Below are 15,688 nucleotides of genomic sequence, written 5' to 3' on the forward strand. Positions count from 1 at the left end.
CTCTCCTCGCCAGGTTGTCTTTCAAGTTCCTCTCAAGGAAAATCATGTCTCGAAGCGAAACGTGGATCAACAGCTAAGAATTAAGATTGTATATGACACTAGTGTTGAGAAGTGAGTATAATGTTGTGGCAGGTTTTTTCTTTTTTTTTTTGTCTCCGTGGCTGAGAATGGAGACCTTACAACTAAAGCTTGATTGTTTTGTTTTTTAAATGTAGCTTGCTGACTGAGAAAAGACATCTTATAAAGGTATGTTATATTTGCTTCCCGTTTTTGTGCCTACATATTTTATTATATGCATAAAATTAAGTTTAAGGTCAATTTAATTAGAAGCTTTGAATACCAGCAATTTAATATCCTCTAGTCGAGAAAACCAAGGCTCTGTGTATAGATTATGCCTCTATTTGAAATAATTCCAGTGTTCTGCAGGCTGTAGTTTGACAGGTGTTTGCTGTATCCCAGGGTGCAAAGGTATCAGTGAGAAATGTGCATGTAGTTTTTAAAAGCCTCTTTGAAGCTGTACATTGAAATTAATACTGGCTCCCTTTCCATTTTGTCATTCCAATAACAAAATATGAGAATACTGAAACAAAATATTTCTTCAATATGTTGATAGTAATTGAACTTCTTGGGGAGTCTGGGTTTCCCCTATTCTGCTGTACCACAACATCTGGCAAATTTCATGTAAGTCGATAGTTAGTGCCTTTCAGGTGAGTTGTGTCTGCACTGCTAGTGGGTGACTTTGATTTTTTTTTGTCCCGTTCAGAACAAACTCTTCCCCCAAGCTATATCTTATTTGGAGAAGACGTTTCAAGTGCGCAAATCCACAAGTACTATATTACTAAGCAGGTAGGTGAAAGTTTGTTGAAAATCACTTGCTATATTTGATATTTAACATTGTGTTGTATAGCTTTTAAAAGTAGAATAGAATAAGAGTGTAGGAAATGCCCTCCTGAATCAGACCACCTGATCCAGGGAGTAGCAGATGCTCTTTTAGGGTGTATACACAAATCTGCCAACCTTTCATTATTGACACCTGCATTTTGTTGTGTCGGAAATGTTGAAGGCTATACATGCTGCCAGTTCCCTTTTATATGTACCCCATTTATGAACCTGTTCCTAATCTCTCTTTGAACCTGTGGATGCACCATTAACAGCTGGAAGCATTATATCCTCCCTAGCAGTGTAACTAACAATTTTCACTGTGAAAGTTTTATTAAAATACCAGTATAATACTTTCAGACTATTCTAGACTTTTGTTTTAATTATAAAACAGTGCTGACTGTCTTTCATGTTTCATTGAAGGCAATGTGTGACAAACCAATATTTAAGGAGGAAAGCTGACCCTCACAGATATTGCCAAAAAGCCTGCGCAGACCATACGAGATGTGGGCCAGTTATAGTTCCTGAGGAACACCTCCAGGTAAGCTCAGCTGTCCAATCTTTGAAATAATCTTTGAAAGATTATTGTTTGTGGAAATTAATGAAAAAGTAAATATTGCTAACTGTGCATAAGTGACCTCTTTGTGGGAGATCACTAAATCTGAAGGACAGAACAGAACACCTCAAGTTAATGGGAGTTCTGTAGTTTATGTTGTTGAGCCAAAAGTCAAATAAAACTGGACTAGTTACTGTTTTCTAAGCCTGCATTGTAATGACGTGCACAGAGAGGATGAGATTTGAAGCTTATTAAACTGCTGCTAGTCAGCTTGTTATTCACCTTGATCAACGAGTTGGATTTTCACAGTGTTAATAGTAAGTGTTGATTTTTTTTTTTTTTTTARKYCYTKKTTKRARRRGKTWWYCWMYKRMCCSRMMRSMWKGKKSMRGRAAWKSYTYYKRMMWKKTTKKTTKSMWKRAWTTTTKRWTYMRSYWMMGRWKKKRWYMRKWRSWTTYYTTYYYYYCYTMYTTTTAATTTTTTTTTTTTTAAAGCTGCCATCTTCATGGTGTCTGATAAATCAAAAAAGCCAGTCATTTGAAAGCTATTCCTTGGCTCTGGTTTTGTTTACTCTCTTCATAGGGCGTTTTCTTACCTTCTGCTGTTTTACAATGGGATTTATTCTCAGCTTCAAGCTAATTAAATTGTCATACGAAATTTTGATCATAGATAAAGTGTATTAATTGTCTCATTTGAACATTGCAAAGCAATGCAGGGTGTACAACGAGAGTGACTGGCACCGCAGGCCCACTGGCTTGCCTGACCAAGAAGGGGTTCGAGATGCTGACTTTGTGCTCTACGTTAGTGCTCTCACTACTGAAAGGTGTGGCCATGAAAATATCATTGCATATGCAGCCTACTGCCAGCTGGAAGCTGAAATGGACAGGCAAGTATTCCCTCTGTTGTAAACTCTTTTTTTAATTAAGCTTTCAAGTTTTTTCATTGTTCAGTTGTGGAATTTAATTGTTTGCTTGTGTTGTATAACAAGGTAGGAGTCATTGAAATAGACAAGTGCTGTATTTATGTAAAAACACAAAGCCATCAAATAGTGCTTAACTTGCAAAGTCTAGTCACATGAGTTAAAGCTAATCCTCCGCTGTTAATGCCTAAACTTTATCTCAAGATCGTCTTTCTGGTGGAGTGCTTCATGTGTTCACAGAGTCATGTGTTCACAGACTTAAAGGAGAATGCAAGTGGCTCTGCTTACATGACTCTTGTTTCCAGCTCAGTTGTAGTTGCTGTGACAGGCTTTGTACCTCTGTAGGGTCTTACCTAAATTCAGATCTCTTAGGCTGTTGTCACTAACACCTGTGCAGAACACTGAGTGTAGAGATTGGTTGATCCCACCTCTCCCCATCCCAACAGTAAACTAGTCACTGAATCCTTAACAGATAAAACATTTATAAATTATTGGGTAAGTTTTTTGGAAGGACTTATCTTTACATTAGTCTGTATTTTCTTTAATCTTCTACTGCTTCAAGTGAATGTGGTTTGAATTTGCTAGTATTTTACTGAAACCCATTTAACTTTAAAACTGTCTTCCAGGCCAATAGCAGGATATGCCAACTTGTGTCCAAATATGATTTCAACGCAAGCTCAGGAATTCATTGGCATGTTGTCTACAGTGAAACATGAGATCATCCATGCACTGGTGAGAGTTGATGTTATAAAATGTGTTTCCCTGAAATTGGTGCCTGCTTGCTCACATGCTTCCAGCTTGTTGTAAGAGGAGGATGTTTGATGGAGGAAAGCTCTTGCTTTGCCTCCTTGAATTTATGTGTCATTTGCCTTGGAGCACATTACTTGCAGTGTATGTGCTACTTGCAGTGTATCTGTGCTGCGGTGGGAACTCTTTCATGGCGTTTGAATTTGGATGTAAATGTCTTACCAAAGGTTTCCATGTGCTTGTTTTTTAACCTGAAGGGGTTCTCTGCTGGACTGTTTGCATTTTATCGTGATGATGATGGAAAACCTTTGACACCAAGATATGCAGATGGACTCCCTCCTTTTAATGAAAGGTATTACATGTTTTTTGGACCTCTTGGTACTCCCATGAAGGATATTTTCCTGTTGCCTTTTTAGGATGTGTTCTTGCCTGTTGAAAATCCAACTCCATTCCATTATTAGAGCACTTTGCCTGTATTGTGTTCAAACACTGGTATGTGGTGGTTTTTTAGTCTTTCTTTACACTGCTATTGAGCATTTGTATTATCCACATGTATTACAAATTAAGACAGGATTTCATTTATCAGGAGACTTGAACTTAAGCATTACAATGACCTGTGCCTAAATTTTGATGCTGATGAACACCTGTCTAAATGGAGAATTGTGTTTTCTGTAGGCTGCCTAATGTCAGTGCAGTTTGTTTTTAAGATATGTATCATTCAAGGTTTATAGTTATGTGGAACTGGCAATGTGTGTAGTCTGCTGTGTGAGTTTTCTGACTTGTTATAGAATGAGCAATTTGCTTTTTTTTTTCCTTTGTTTAGTTGATGTGGTAGAAATGTTCTTCTAGAGATTTTTTTGGAGGTGGAAGAGTAGAGAGCCTTCTTTGTACACCTTTTTATAATAGCCCTTCTGAGATTTTGAATTTCGTTTCTTACCCTCTTGGTAACAGTCGAAAATATATCTTGAGTTTATAGACATATTTTTAAAAATCTTATTTTGCCTTGTTAAATCAGAGTTGTTTGTGTAATGAACACATATCTTAAAAAGGAGAAATGTTGCATAATAAAATTTTTAATTTAGAAAGCTTGAAGGGAGCACAGAGATTATATTATCCGTGATTCTGTTTCTTACGGCGAAAAATCTTTTCACAGTAGCAGGTCTTTGTGGGAAAGGTTTGTAACCAAAGCATTCTCCTTGCAGCCTAGGTTTGTATCAGTGGAGCAGTAAAGTTGTGCACAGAGCAGTGAGGTTATGGGACGTACGTGGTGGCAAAATGCTGCGCCATGCTGTTCACCTTCTGGTAACGCCTCGTGTAGTCGTAAGTGTGGAGTAACTTCTAAACTTCGTGTGCCAAGGTTCCCATCGTGTTCTCAAGTCATAAAATATTCCTTACTCTTTAAGAAGTAATAACCTACTGTTGAATACCCTTTCCCTGAAAGCATGGCCCAAAGCCTACTCTGTTAAGACTGTGGAATTAGTTGAGAGGGTGGATCCAAAGTGGAAAATGGATGGCAGACAGTATGAAATAAATAAATTGGCTTAATACTGAGAGACAAGGAAGGCACTGGGAAGTAAATTATGACAGATTAAGCAAAACTGATGTTGAAGAGATTCCTTAATCCTACTCTTTAGATGTTTTCCTGCAGACTTAGACACCTAGTATTCCTGTTCCTTTAACAGATAGCATTGTCATTGCTTTTCTCATTTGTAAGATCATTCTATTTTCTACTTTTCTCTTTAAAAGCATTGTTTTAATATTTTCTCTAATTTTATTGATTACAAAATAATATAGTTAACGTTTTGTCATGTTTAAAAAGAAATTCCTCGAGTTTTCTTGGAGATCTTTCTTGCTTCCCATGCCTCTGACTCTCCCTCTGTACCATCAAAAGAACATATACTCAAGTGTAATAAATTGGTATTGTAAATAAGTTGTAGTGTTAATCATATTTGGCCACAGATAATCTTTTTGTTTGTTTTAAATCTAACACAGTATATGGAGCAAACTTGGATTAATTACCCCTCGTTTTGCTCATTTATTACCAGGAGATGAGTAGGCAGAGTGTTAGGTTCTCTGTTGGGGTGCTTGGTGGCTTAGTCAGCCTCTGAGTAGAAGTGTTTTACATTGAGAAGAAAATAAAATAGTAGAAAATGAAATGCTGAAATACTTTTAAAAGATAATTATAGAGCAGTAGGACTGCATGTGGGTCTCTATCTCAATATTTTGAGAGTTGTAAATGTTTTCTTTCTAGGAAGAAGCTCGAAAACATTTTAATTGTCCAATTCTAGAGGGAATGGAGCTTGAAAATCAAGGTGGCATGGGTACTGAGCTCAATCACTGGGAGAAGAGATTGTTGGAGGTTAGTGCTGACACTAGGAATGAAAGGGGATGTGGGAATGTCTGTTCCCTCCACCTTGATTTTTAGGTTTAGTGTGGTACCTACTGGAGCCTTGAAAATGCAGGAGTATCAAACCTCACTGAAATACATCACAAACAGTTCTTAATACTTAAATACTTAAATTTATCCAGAAATGGGACATTTATCTCCTAACCTTTTTGCTAAGTCTCAGAGTATGAGTTTGAGATGCTTACTGAAAAACTAAATGTCTCTTACTTCTGTCTGCCATTTACCCTTTTGAGGAGGTTTGCTCCCTTTTTAGTGCAAGGGGGATAGTCCTTTGAATCATTTCAGCTTTGTTGCCCTCTGCTTCATATATCAAATATATGATCATTCTTCATTACCTTGACTTCATCTCTGTTCATGTGCCCTGGCATTGGCTTTTGCCATCTGTCTTCCAGGACCTTGTCTGATCAAGAAAACACTTATTTTCCTCCTGACATTTAAACTAATTTTTATTTATAACTTTGTGCTGTGTTAGGTTTTTGGCAGAGGTACACTTTCCAGCCATTGGTGTATGCAGTGAGGTAACCTAGAAGGGAAATGCTTCAGGACAGACCTTTTATGAAGGAGGATGGGATTTGATTGTCGGTAGTAAAAAGAGACTGGAAATAAAATGCCTTTTCATAGGAAGGATTTTCTTACAGTGATGATTTTCAGTGGCTTACTAATAGTAACTGGTAACTTTCAGAATGAAGCAATGACTGGATCCCATACTCAGAATCGAGTCTTTTCCAGGATCACCTTGGCATTAATGGAAGACACAGGGTAGGAATTAAGAATTGGGGTTGGGGTTTGGTTCATTTGTGTTTGGTTTTCATTGTACTTGATCTTATTTAGAATTGATGCATTTGTACTTACCCATCTGCAGCACAGCAGCTAATCATCATAACTGGCATTACACTAAACAAGGAGTTAGACCCCGTATGTTATTTTTTCTTCATGTATTTCAAAACCCATTCTTAATTTAGCCTTAAAAAGCAGGCATTGCAATGCATAGTACTGTTTGTAGAGTCTGTTTACTTTTTTTCCTGATGTAAGTCTTCTCTAATTGCATACAGTACATATTGATTTTTTTTCCCAGCTCTTCTTGCAGATAGAAAGCAGAAATTGCCTCAAATGTCATCTTTCTGTATGCATTGTTCCTTTGCACATCATAAATTTTCTTCTAGTTCATTGGGAGCTTGAAAAGCAGTGTGATTGTAGTGTATTTTGTTACAGGTAGGGATGCAGTTTCCCTTTTTCTTAATTTGAAGACCTTAAGGCATAGTACGAAGTTCTTTGAGCTGAGTTTTATTAACCAGAACTATATTCTTATTATAAATGAAGCCAGTAATCAAGGATTCTTAGCAGCAAGGCTGTTTATTCGATAATGAATGAGCAAAGCAGCGCTGGGTGCAAAAGGGGGCCTCACCAATACACACACCCTACAGAGTGTTTTACAGTCTTTTATACATTTGTTCCAGGAAAGTCCCCGCCCAGTTTCGTTTCTTGGCCCGTGCAGGCTCTTATCAGTGGCTGAGGGGAAAACTTCAAGTTTTCCTTTTTCTTATCCTTTGGATAACTTCTTTCCTTACACATGCATATTTACTCGTTGCATATATAAGCAGTATATTTTTAAGTCTTATTTGGCCTTAGTGGTATTTATTTGTTAAAAGCAAATTACATAAGCATATTTACATGAGCATATTTAGCATATTTACATTTGGCAGTTTGAATAACCCTCTATTTCTTGTTCTTTATTAACGTGAATCATTGTGCAATTCCTCACATTCTCGTTTTAAAATCCCTTTACAGGTGGTATAAAGCAAATTACAGCATGGCAGAGAAATTAGATTGGGGACGCGATAAAGGCTGTGACTTTGTAATGAAGAGCTGCAAATTCTGGATTGACCAAAAGAGGCAAAAGTAAGGATACAGTCTTTTAAAAAAAAATTGAGAGGAAACCCTGGTGCTTATTTATATTTGTCCTTCAAATGTAACTCAGTGAAAAGAAGTAGGGGCAGATACAGATGAACAAGGAATGCTGCACTGCATCCCACTCAATACGATAAATACAGAGCCAAACATCTTAGGGTGTAGGATGCATTTACACTATGAGAAGACTGTGCTTCAGAGAGGATGGGTAGGACTTAATCTAAAAGTGTTTGCCTTCTTATTTTGTCCCTTTTAATTGGAAATGCAGCCTGTGTCATTTTGCATTACTAGACTGTACTAAAAGCAACAAAGGGAGGTGATAGGCATCTTCAAAACAAAACCTGCCTTGTTTGTTCCTTTCAATACTCATATATTCCTAAGACACAGCTGCACAGTGGGCCTGTTTTGCTTGTATATTTTTTTTAAAGTTTACAAAGCAGTGTCATTAAAACTAAATAGGTGAGTGCATTGTAATTTTGATCACTGTCTTGATATTCTGAAAGGTTATACCCAGACAAATAACAGTAATTAGCCTCCATAGAAGAAGTTGATGCTTCTTTGTGTCATTGAGTGAGTGTAGGGGAGAATGGGAACAAAGAATCTAGACAGACTGTTTATGTAAAGCAGTTAAAGTGATCTAGTGGGATCTTTATTCTTCTTTTTTTCTTTCTTTCTTTTTTGAGGAGGCAATTAATCAGTCCATACTGCGACACTTTGAGGAGTAATCCTTTGCAGTTAACCTGCAGACAGGACCAAAGAGCAGTAGCAGTGTGCAACTTGCAAAAGTTTCCAAAGCAGTTACCTCAGGAATATCAGGTATAATGGATCTTACTTTACAAATAACTGAAGTGTTTTCATTGTTGAACTTTGCAGCCAGATGATTATTTTTTTTTTCTTCTGAACTAGTAGATAAGGGTAGATAATGTGAAAAATGTCTGCCTAGTTTATTCCAAGGAGTCTGAAAAAAAACCCCTTGTGATATTAATAAAAGAATAAGGAGGTTTCTTGACCATCTAACCAAATACCAGATGGAAAAGTTGCTGTGTAAAAGAAATCCCTCAGAATGTTTTGTTTGGGGTATTTCTTCCCCTAGTCTGCTGCCCTGTGTCACTGCACACTAAGAAATGTGTTCTGTTTACATCTCAAGGAATGCACTGATTAAAAAGAGGAGAGGCAGGGGCAGGAGTGGGGAGTGATACATACAAATGTATTATTTATATATTCTTAAATACTTCTGGTTTTTCTGGTTCATGGGTATTGTAAGTTGCTGTTAACTGCATTCCTGAGTGTCACAGCTAGTGTTCTTACAGGTGTAGTGATTGGGTCTGTTTAAAAACAGTTGTACACTTGTCTTTGCACAAACTGCTTCACTACTGTATTTTGTTTTGCAGTACTTCGACAATCTTAATGGAGTACCAGCAGAAGAATTGCCTTATTATGGTGGCTCAGTAGAAATTGCTGACTATTGTCCCTTTAGTCAGGAATTCAGCTGGCATTTAAGTGGTGAATTTCAACGCAGTTCAGACTGCAGAATAATTGAAAACCAACCAGGTCAGTACTCAGGTTTTCAGTATGATATTGCAGAGACTGCATTTCTTAATTTGAAATGGACTTGCTGTATATTCAAACTAATTGGATGTGAATTTTCTCACTAGTCAGGTTTTACCCTACCAGCTGTGTAAACACTGTGTTGGGGTTAGAAGCATAGCAGTACTACCTTGTATACCTAGGAGGCAGACTCCCACATCTAATGCAAGAATTGCTGAAGAGCAGAGCAGATAATATAACGCAAAGGGTTAGGGTGGGTGGGTTGGTTGTTTTTTGAGTGTCTGAAACATAATTCCACTTTCCACTTTTGTGAGGTTTTTGTTCAAGGCAAGGAGCTTTGCAAATTACCAGAATATGGGTAGTGCATGGATGTTCAGTATTGCAGAACTGCAGAATGCTGGAGGATATTACCTGTCTGTGCAGTTGTATCAAAAACAAACAAACGCACCCTCTGCCCTGAAGCCAGAAATCACAGCTGGTGCTCCCTGGAGGCAAACATAACCACATAGTTCTGATGGAAATTGCTTGCTGGTTGGGGTTTTTTTGTGGTTAGTTGACTGGTTTGTTTGGTTTTAAAATCTTGTGTTTCTTCCCACTTTATTTTCAAGATGGTATAATTCCCAAATTGATGATGATTAAGGGTCTGAAATATTCCAAAAGTAAACTTTAAGTTGCATGTGGAGATACTGACCATTATAGGCTTTTAAGTTGATGTGGACTTTGTTTCTCTAGTAAGTTGCAATTCAGTATATTCCTTCTACCTTAGATCCTACCAAAAACTATGGTGCAGAGAAATATGGACCAAACTCTGTATGTCTTATTCAGAAATCTGCATTTGTTATGGAACAGTGCAGGAGGAAACTCAGTTACCCTGACTGGGGTAGTGGATGTTACCAAGTAAGTATGTGTTGGGTTTTTATCTTTTTTTTTTATTATTTTTTTATTTAAGTAACACTTAGGAGAAAAACCAGGTATAAAATGTCAGCTATGACTTAGAACTTTGCATCTGCACACTGAACATAATCTTCTCTACCTCAAATCTCTAGATCATTTGACATGCTTTGAAAACAATTATCTTCCAACCATAAACCTGTAATTTAGCTAAGTTAAGTGTGTGACCTCTGGGATGGCTTGTGTGTTACTCCCAGTCTTGCTAGGGACATCATCTGTCTTAGCTGAAGAGAAAGTGTCACTGGGGTAAGAAGGAATAATTATATGAAATGTTCTGTTGTTGAAGCTTAATGCTAATTAGTCACTCTGATTTTTCAGAGGTGGAAAGCACTGTGCACGTGTCACTTATTTTTCATTATCCTCATTCTCTTCAGGACTATCTCACTAAAGGTGTCACATTCAACAGCTGCACAACTAAAAAGTAGACATGAGCAGAAGCCAAATTTTACTCATTCTCAGTTGATGATCTGCATCATTGCACAAAAGGAGTATGGTCAGTGCTTTAAAGCATTCCTGAACCGAATAGTTGCTCTGAGTGCATTAAAATACCTGCAGTTCATCTGTGCTCTAATACCAGGTGTTTACTGAATGTCCTATTTACTTATTGAAAGAGCCTCCAAACGCCCGCTATGATAAACTGTAATACCGACTTGACTCTTTTTTATTTTAAGGTTTCTTGTTCTCCACAAGGGCTGCATGTTTGGGTCAAGGACACTGTGTACTTGTGCAGCCGCTCAGGTCAGGTATTAACTGTGAGCATCCAGATGAATGGCTGGATACACGTTGGGAATCTGCTCTGCCCAGCCTGTTCGGACTTCTGTGACTCCTGCCCCCCAGAGCGGGATCCTCCAGCTTCTAACCTAACAAGAACTGCACCCATTGGTAGGTTGCCTTATTTGCTGAAGTGAAACTTTAATGTTCGATATCTGAAAATTTCAAAGATTTGTGTCAGCTCTGACTGTTGGGAACAGGAAAGAAAAAACATGGCTATTCAGAGATCCCAGGTATAGGAGGTAAAGGAAGATAGCAAAGGTGCCCTGCTTTTTGCTGTGTGGTTGTGCAGAATGGTGGCTAACACAGGAGAAATGTGTCTGAAACATAACTCCTTCATGTCATGTCTTCTGGTAATCATCCCAGAAATCTAGCTTTAACCTGGGAATTTACCAGGAAATCCAGTCTGTGTTTTGAAGGCCATATCGTTATTATAATCTTAAAAACTGTCACCTCGTGGAAAGTGAGTTCTCACTTGTGTAACTTCCCATTGACAGTGTTAGTGTTGTAATCCAGCACACGAAAGATCAGAGTCAGTTTTCTTTTTGAGGGAGGTAAAAAGCTTAATTCACTAAATACCAGTTAATGTTTAGTCAAGAAGTTTACTAAAGCTCTTTCATGGTTTGTAGCGTTCTCTTTGTTATTTTATCTTCTCTTTAAATATAAAATTTATAAGCTTTATGGTTTTTTGTTTGTTTGTTTTTATTTTAGACTTGTGCTCCTGCTCGTCCAGCCTGGTGGTAACCCTTTGGCTACTGATGGCCAACTTAATTCCCCTGCTAACAGGATTGTTTCTCTGTGCATAGAGTTAAGCTCGGGGCCAGAAGATGTTCCGCGATGATACACTATTATGTTGCACTCCTTACTGTGGAGCACAGAGTATTTGTCTCTGCAGGAAGCTGTCTTCTGCTGAACCTCATCTCTCCTGGCAAGTATTGGTGCAGACAGTAGTCAGGGAGGTGCTGACAAAAGCAGCCAGAGTTTTGAGAGGAGGAAAATTTACCTTGTCATCTCAATAAGTGCCAGTATTTTCCTGAATTGCAACCTTTGGTTTTTTTGACTCAGTAGCAAGATCCACTATGCCAACTGTGTTAGACTACCTGGCAATTCAGTTAAGATCTGAAACAAGAACTCTTCTGTAATAGAACTGAGGGTTGTTCTGTTTTTTTTGTTATGTCTGTTGTGTGACTGGTAGCAAAGTATCCTCAAACTGGAAATATACCTCAGTGGTTTAGTCGAAAGCCATGTAAAAATAAGTTGTTGTCACTGCTAATAACCCAGGCCTGAACAGGTTGGGAATTTGTTTGTTTTGTCAATTCTTACAATTTATGGGTGAAGGAATAATTTAATGGGATAGACCAGTAGTTAGCAGTTGTCACCACAACTTGATTTTGCAGCTTTGAGGCTTCTCAGAATTCATACTAGGTAAAGCAGCTAATTCTTGGGGTTCATTTGCATATACCTACATGCACAAAATGGAGTTTCAGACTGATAATGAAGACAACTGTCTAGAAATCCCATTCTCATTTAGCATGTGCCAGTTCTACTGTGAAATTTAATACATAAAATATTTGAATATTCTCAGAGTAATTTTCTGGGCAAATGTTTCAGTACTGATATCCAGACTGTAAAACTGGGATAGAATTTACGATCATTTTTTATTTTGTTGGTTTGTTTCTTAAGTAATGAATAATGGCATTATTGTTTCTTAAATAGTATGAACGTAACTGCAAATGTTCTCACTTTTTGTTGAAGGGCAAACCAGTAGCAATGGCAGCTATAATCTTACAGGACCATGATGATGTCTCTAGACCAAAAACTATATTGAATGTGTAAGGAAAATCTAATCTGTTTTCCTTTTCTTTATTTTCCACCTCCACTTTTTCTTGCACATGTAAATACTATGGATTATTTGAGTATTTGCAATAAGTTGAGAATCAGACGTTTTGAAACACTTGCGGGTACACTTTGCTACAAAACTAATAATGAGAAAATACAGAAGAGGAAGGAAAGGAGTAAATATCAAGCTAAGGAGAGCTGCTCTATAGGACCCTTGTAAGGATGGTTTTATAATGTATAACAAATAGTCCCGTTTAGAGTAAAAGAAACTGTCATGTGATTCAATCCACTGTCTGTCCTTTTAGGATAGTTTTCATACTTGGAAGAGTGTTAAACTTGAGGGAATGGACATGCCCAGTGCACTAAAAAAGTGCAAAGATGATGTTACTCTGCTTCTTAAATGTGCTGTGATATTAGAATTGTCAGTGACTGGATCCCTTTCTAAAATGGAAGGTAGGGAGGTGGAGTAAATTTTATTTAGCTATAATTAAACTTTAAATTATTAAAGGACTTCCATCGTGATTGTAAGAAATTCTTAGTGCCTACTGGACTTGTTTGTTGTTTTTTTTATTTAAAGAAAGTCTTACGACACTGCTGAGGCAAGTAAGGTGCAACTTAAAACTGAAGGCATCACAGTTGAGAGTACCTTGCACTGGGTTATGTCCCCTTCTTGACTGCTAGTTAAGTTTGCTTTGAATTATACAAGGCCTAGGCTAGACTTAAACCAGTGTTTCAGAGAAGCAATACAAGTCAGGACTCTTAATGCTTTAAATTTGTGCAAGTTCAAATTACGAAATACTAAGATTGATAAGTGAACACTAATCATATGTCCACAAAACAGTCAATGTAAATTGATTCCTTGGAAACGTAAAGGTTTGAGAATACATCTTAGGTCCCAGAGCTTGATATTGTATTTTTTCTGTTGTGCAATAATACAGTGGAAATGGTATCACTCAACAACAATGCTTTTGATACTTGAAAAAAAATTACTGGTTATTTTTCCTTGCTGTGGAATATTTGCACTGTCTGAACTTTCTGGTTAACTTTATACCTGTTAAACTTTTTAACTGGTGTTAATTTATTGTGCTCAGTATTTGATATGCTGGTCTCCTGTCTGTGTAAATGTGAGATTTGTTATATTTAATTGAATATTTTTATCTTCTACACAGTTGTTTATCTTGAGAGTTTTTCTTCTTTTTATCTCTCTTCCTGAGAATTAACTGAAAGATGGCTTAGAAAGTCGATGCTTACCTACTTCTGAATTGTGTGCATTAATTAAAGAAAGGGGCTGTAGTGCTTTGTACTGACAGGGAAAAATCTATGGGAGCTCTTGTGGTCAGGGTCACCAGTACCCGCTGAGTAGCTGCATCAGTGAATCCAGTGAAGTAAAACTGCTACTGCCTTAATAATCTGAGATTTCAGTCGTAATTTCTTTGGTGTGCAGCCCTTCAGCTGGCTGTGAACTGCAGAACTGGACGTGACTATGGGGTCGGGTGGGAAAAGTACTCCAGTCAGAAAAATGCAATGTATTGTATCCCATCAGTGGGTTAGCAGCTGTTAGCAGCTGTAGCCTTGTGGGAACTGCCAAGGAATGTGTCAAGTTCAATTTAAAGTGACAACAAACTGGTAATCATCATAAAGAATATTTGAGTAAAGCTGACTACCTCAGTTGTGTTTGTCTTTGCATTCAGCTTCTAGCCTGCTGTGAACTTCCAAATCTTAAGATGAATTAAGTAAAAACGTCTCAGGTTTCTAAGACTAAAGTAAATACAGTAGGAAGCATAAGCCATTTTTGAGTGTAGAACATAGCTAAAAATGTAGCTTTATACCAATCAGTTATGTAGCCTTAAGTGTAGTTTATGCTGTAAAAATCAGAATTGCTTTTAAATAAATACGAAGTTTGCAGGCAGCTCCGTTAGGTGTCCTGACTGCAGGTGGCCAGTCTATCCTATTGCATCTCTTATCCTGAAAACTTTGAAATGTAGCCCAGTTAAGCCTTTGTGTTCTCACCAGAGTAAATGGGGCACCAGGAGCCCTACAAGTTGTGCTAAGAGATACATGAGGTAGCTCACCTGTAGTAGAAACATTTTCAGTATGTAGTGTCCACAGTTTTAATTTTTAAAAAAACATTCCATGTTTGCTTAGGGAAACAAATTAGTCTTGTGGACTTTTCTGATCCCAGTAGTTCAAAGCATTTCAATTAGAAGTCGAGGGAAGTCATACTTTAGGAACACATTTTTCTAGTGTTTCAATTACAAGAAATAATTATAGCTTTTGGCTGGAGAACGCAGCAGGTAAAACCACACTGAAAAGCAGCAATTCGTTCCTCCTGAAATGAGCTGAGGTCTTGGGAGACTGTCATGGCCTTTGGTGTAGGTTAATTACTGAAAGAGAATCATGTCCCCCATTAGTTGACTGTCAGTCCAAAGCAGCTCATTCTTTCTACTGTGCATTAGTAAATTGGGAAGACTTATGTCGCTTAAGAGCAGACATCTCCACAATTCCTCATGAGGGCCAGTTGTTTTTAAATCTTCCTGTACTGGAAATCTTTCTGCTTAATTGTATTCCAATAGAGAGGGAATCGTATGTCCTTTCTTCCCCTCATTTCCAGGGAGTGACTTTCAGCCAGCTGAGCAGCTCAAGGTCTTTTCCCTGTGGGATTGAAGCCCCGGTTTTTGCTTGTCTGGTTGTGTGGGTGCTGCTCATGTGTGTGTATTGCTCTTCAGGATTTGGGGCTATTTGTACACTGAATAATGTGATCTTACACTACCAGATTTTCAAAGTGCAAATGTTGCCTTTCAAATATGAAGCTTACCTTGGAGATAAAACAACTGTTTAGAGAGAACTGGCTGACCTTGAACATGTTTTTCCTATTTTGGTACAGAATGTAAATATAGAACTAAGTATTTTACACTGATTTTGGCTGGATTGAGATATAAGGGCTAATTTGTGTTATTTATGGAGTAAAAAAATTACTTATTTTACTGGTTAAAAAAAGTATGTTATAAAAAAAAAGACAAGACTGTTCATCAATAAAATGTCTGTAGAAAATTGATTCTTTTTGTCCTTTTCTTTGAGAGCTGATGACGATTTAACTGCGAGAGTAAGTGCAGTAAAGGACCACTATTACAACAGTAATTTATTTTGTAAGAATGTTGAAAAA

The 15,688-nt window shown here is 37.5% G+C and overlaps 1 protein-coding gene across 1 annotated transcript in view; it reads left to right on the forward strand.

The window, feature by feature from the left end:
• Positions 1-15,681, forward strand: part of LMLN (leishmanolysin like peptidase) — an 18,593-nt gene extending 2,912 nt beyond the window's left edge. Inside the window, exons 2-17 of the mRNA XM_029959891.1 lie at positions 14-111; positions 216-246; positions 764-846; positions 1,303-1,420; positions 2,143-2,321; positions 2,981-3,086; positions 3,359-3,453; positions 4,304-4,421; positions 5,353-5,460; positions 6,191-6,267; positions 7,297-7,407; positions 8,100-8,232; positions 8,808-8,967; positions 9,731-9,861; positions 10,587-10,797; positions 11,398-15,681. Of these exons, the coding sequence (XP_029815751.1) occupies positions 14-111; positions 216-246; positions 764-846; positions 1,303-1,420; positions 2,143-2,321; positions 2,981-3,086; positions 3,359-3,453; positions 4,304-4,421; positions 5,353-5,460; positions 6,191-6,267; positions 7,297-7,407; positions 8,100-8,232; positions 8,808-8,967; positions 9,731-9,861; positions 10,587-10,797; positions 11,398-11,492 (1,854 nt within the window). The 3' untranslated portion in view covers positions 11,493-15,681. The remainder of the gene's footprint in view (positions 1-13; positions 112-215; positions 247-763; positions 847-1,302; positions 1,421-2,142; positions 2,322-2,980; positions 3,087-3,358; positions 3,454-4,303; positions 4,422-5,352; positions 5,461-6,190; positions 6,268-7,296; positions 7,408-8,099; positions 8,233-8,807; positions 8,968-9,730; positions 9,862-10,586; positions 10,798-11,397) is intronic.
• The last annotated feature ends 7 nt before the right edge of the window (positions 15,682-15,688 follow it).

Source organism: Manacus vitellinus, unplaced genomic scaffold (genome assembly GCF_001715985.3).
Source record: "Manacus vitellinus isolate BGI_N305 unplaced genomic scaffold, ASM171598v3 scaffold_22_pilon, whole genome shotgun sequence".
In the NCBI taxonomy this organism is placed as follows: domain Eukaryota; kingdom Metazoa; phylum Chordata; class Aves; order Passeriformes; family Pipridae; genus Manacus; species Manacus vitellinus.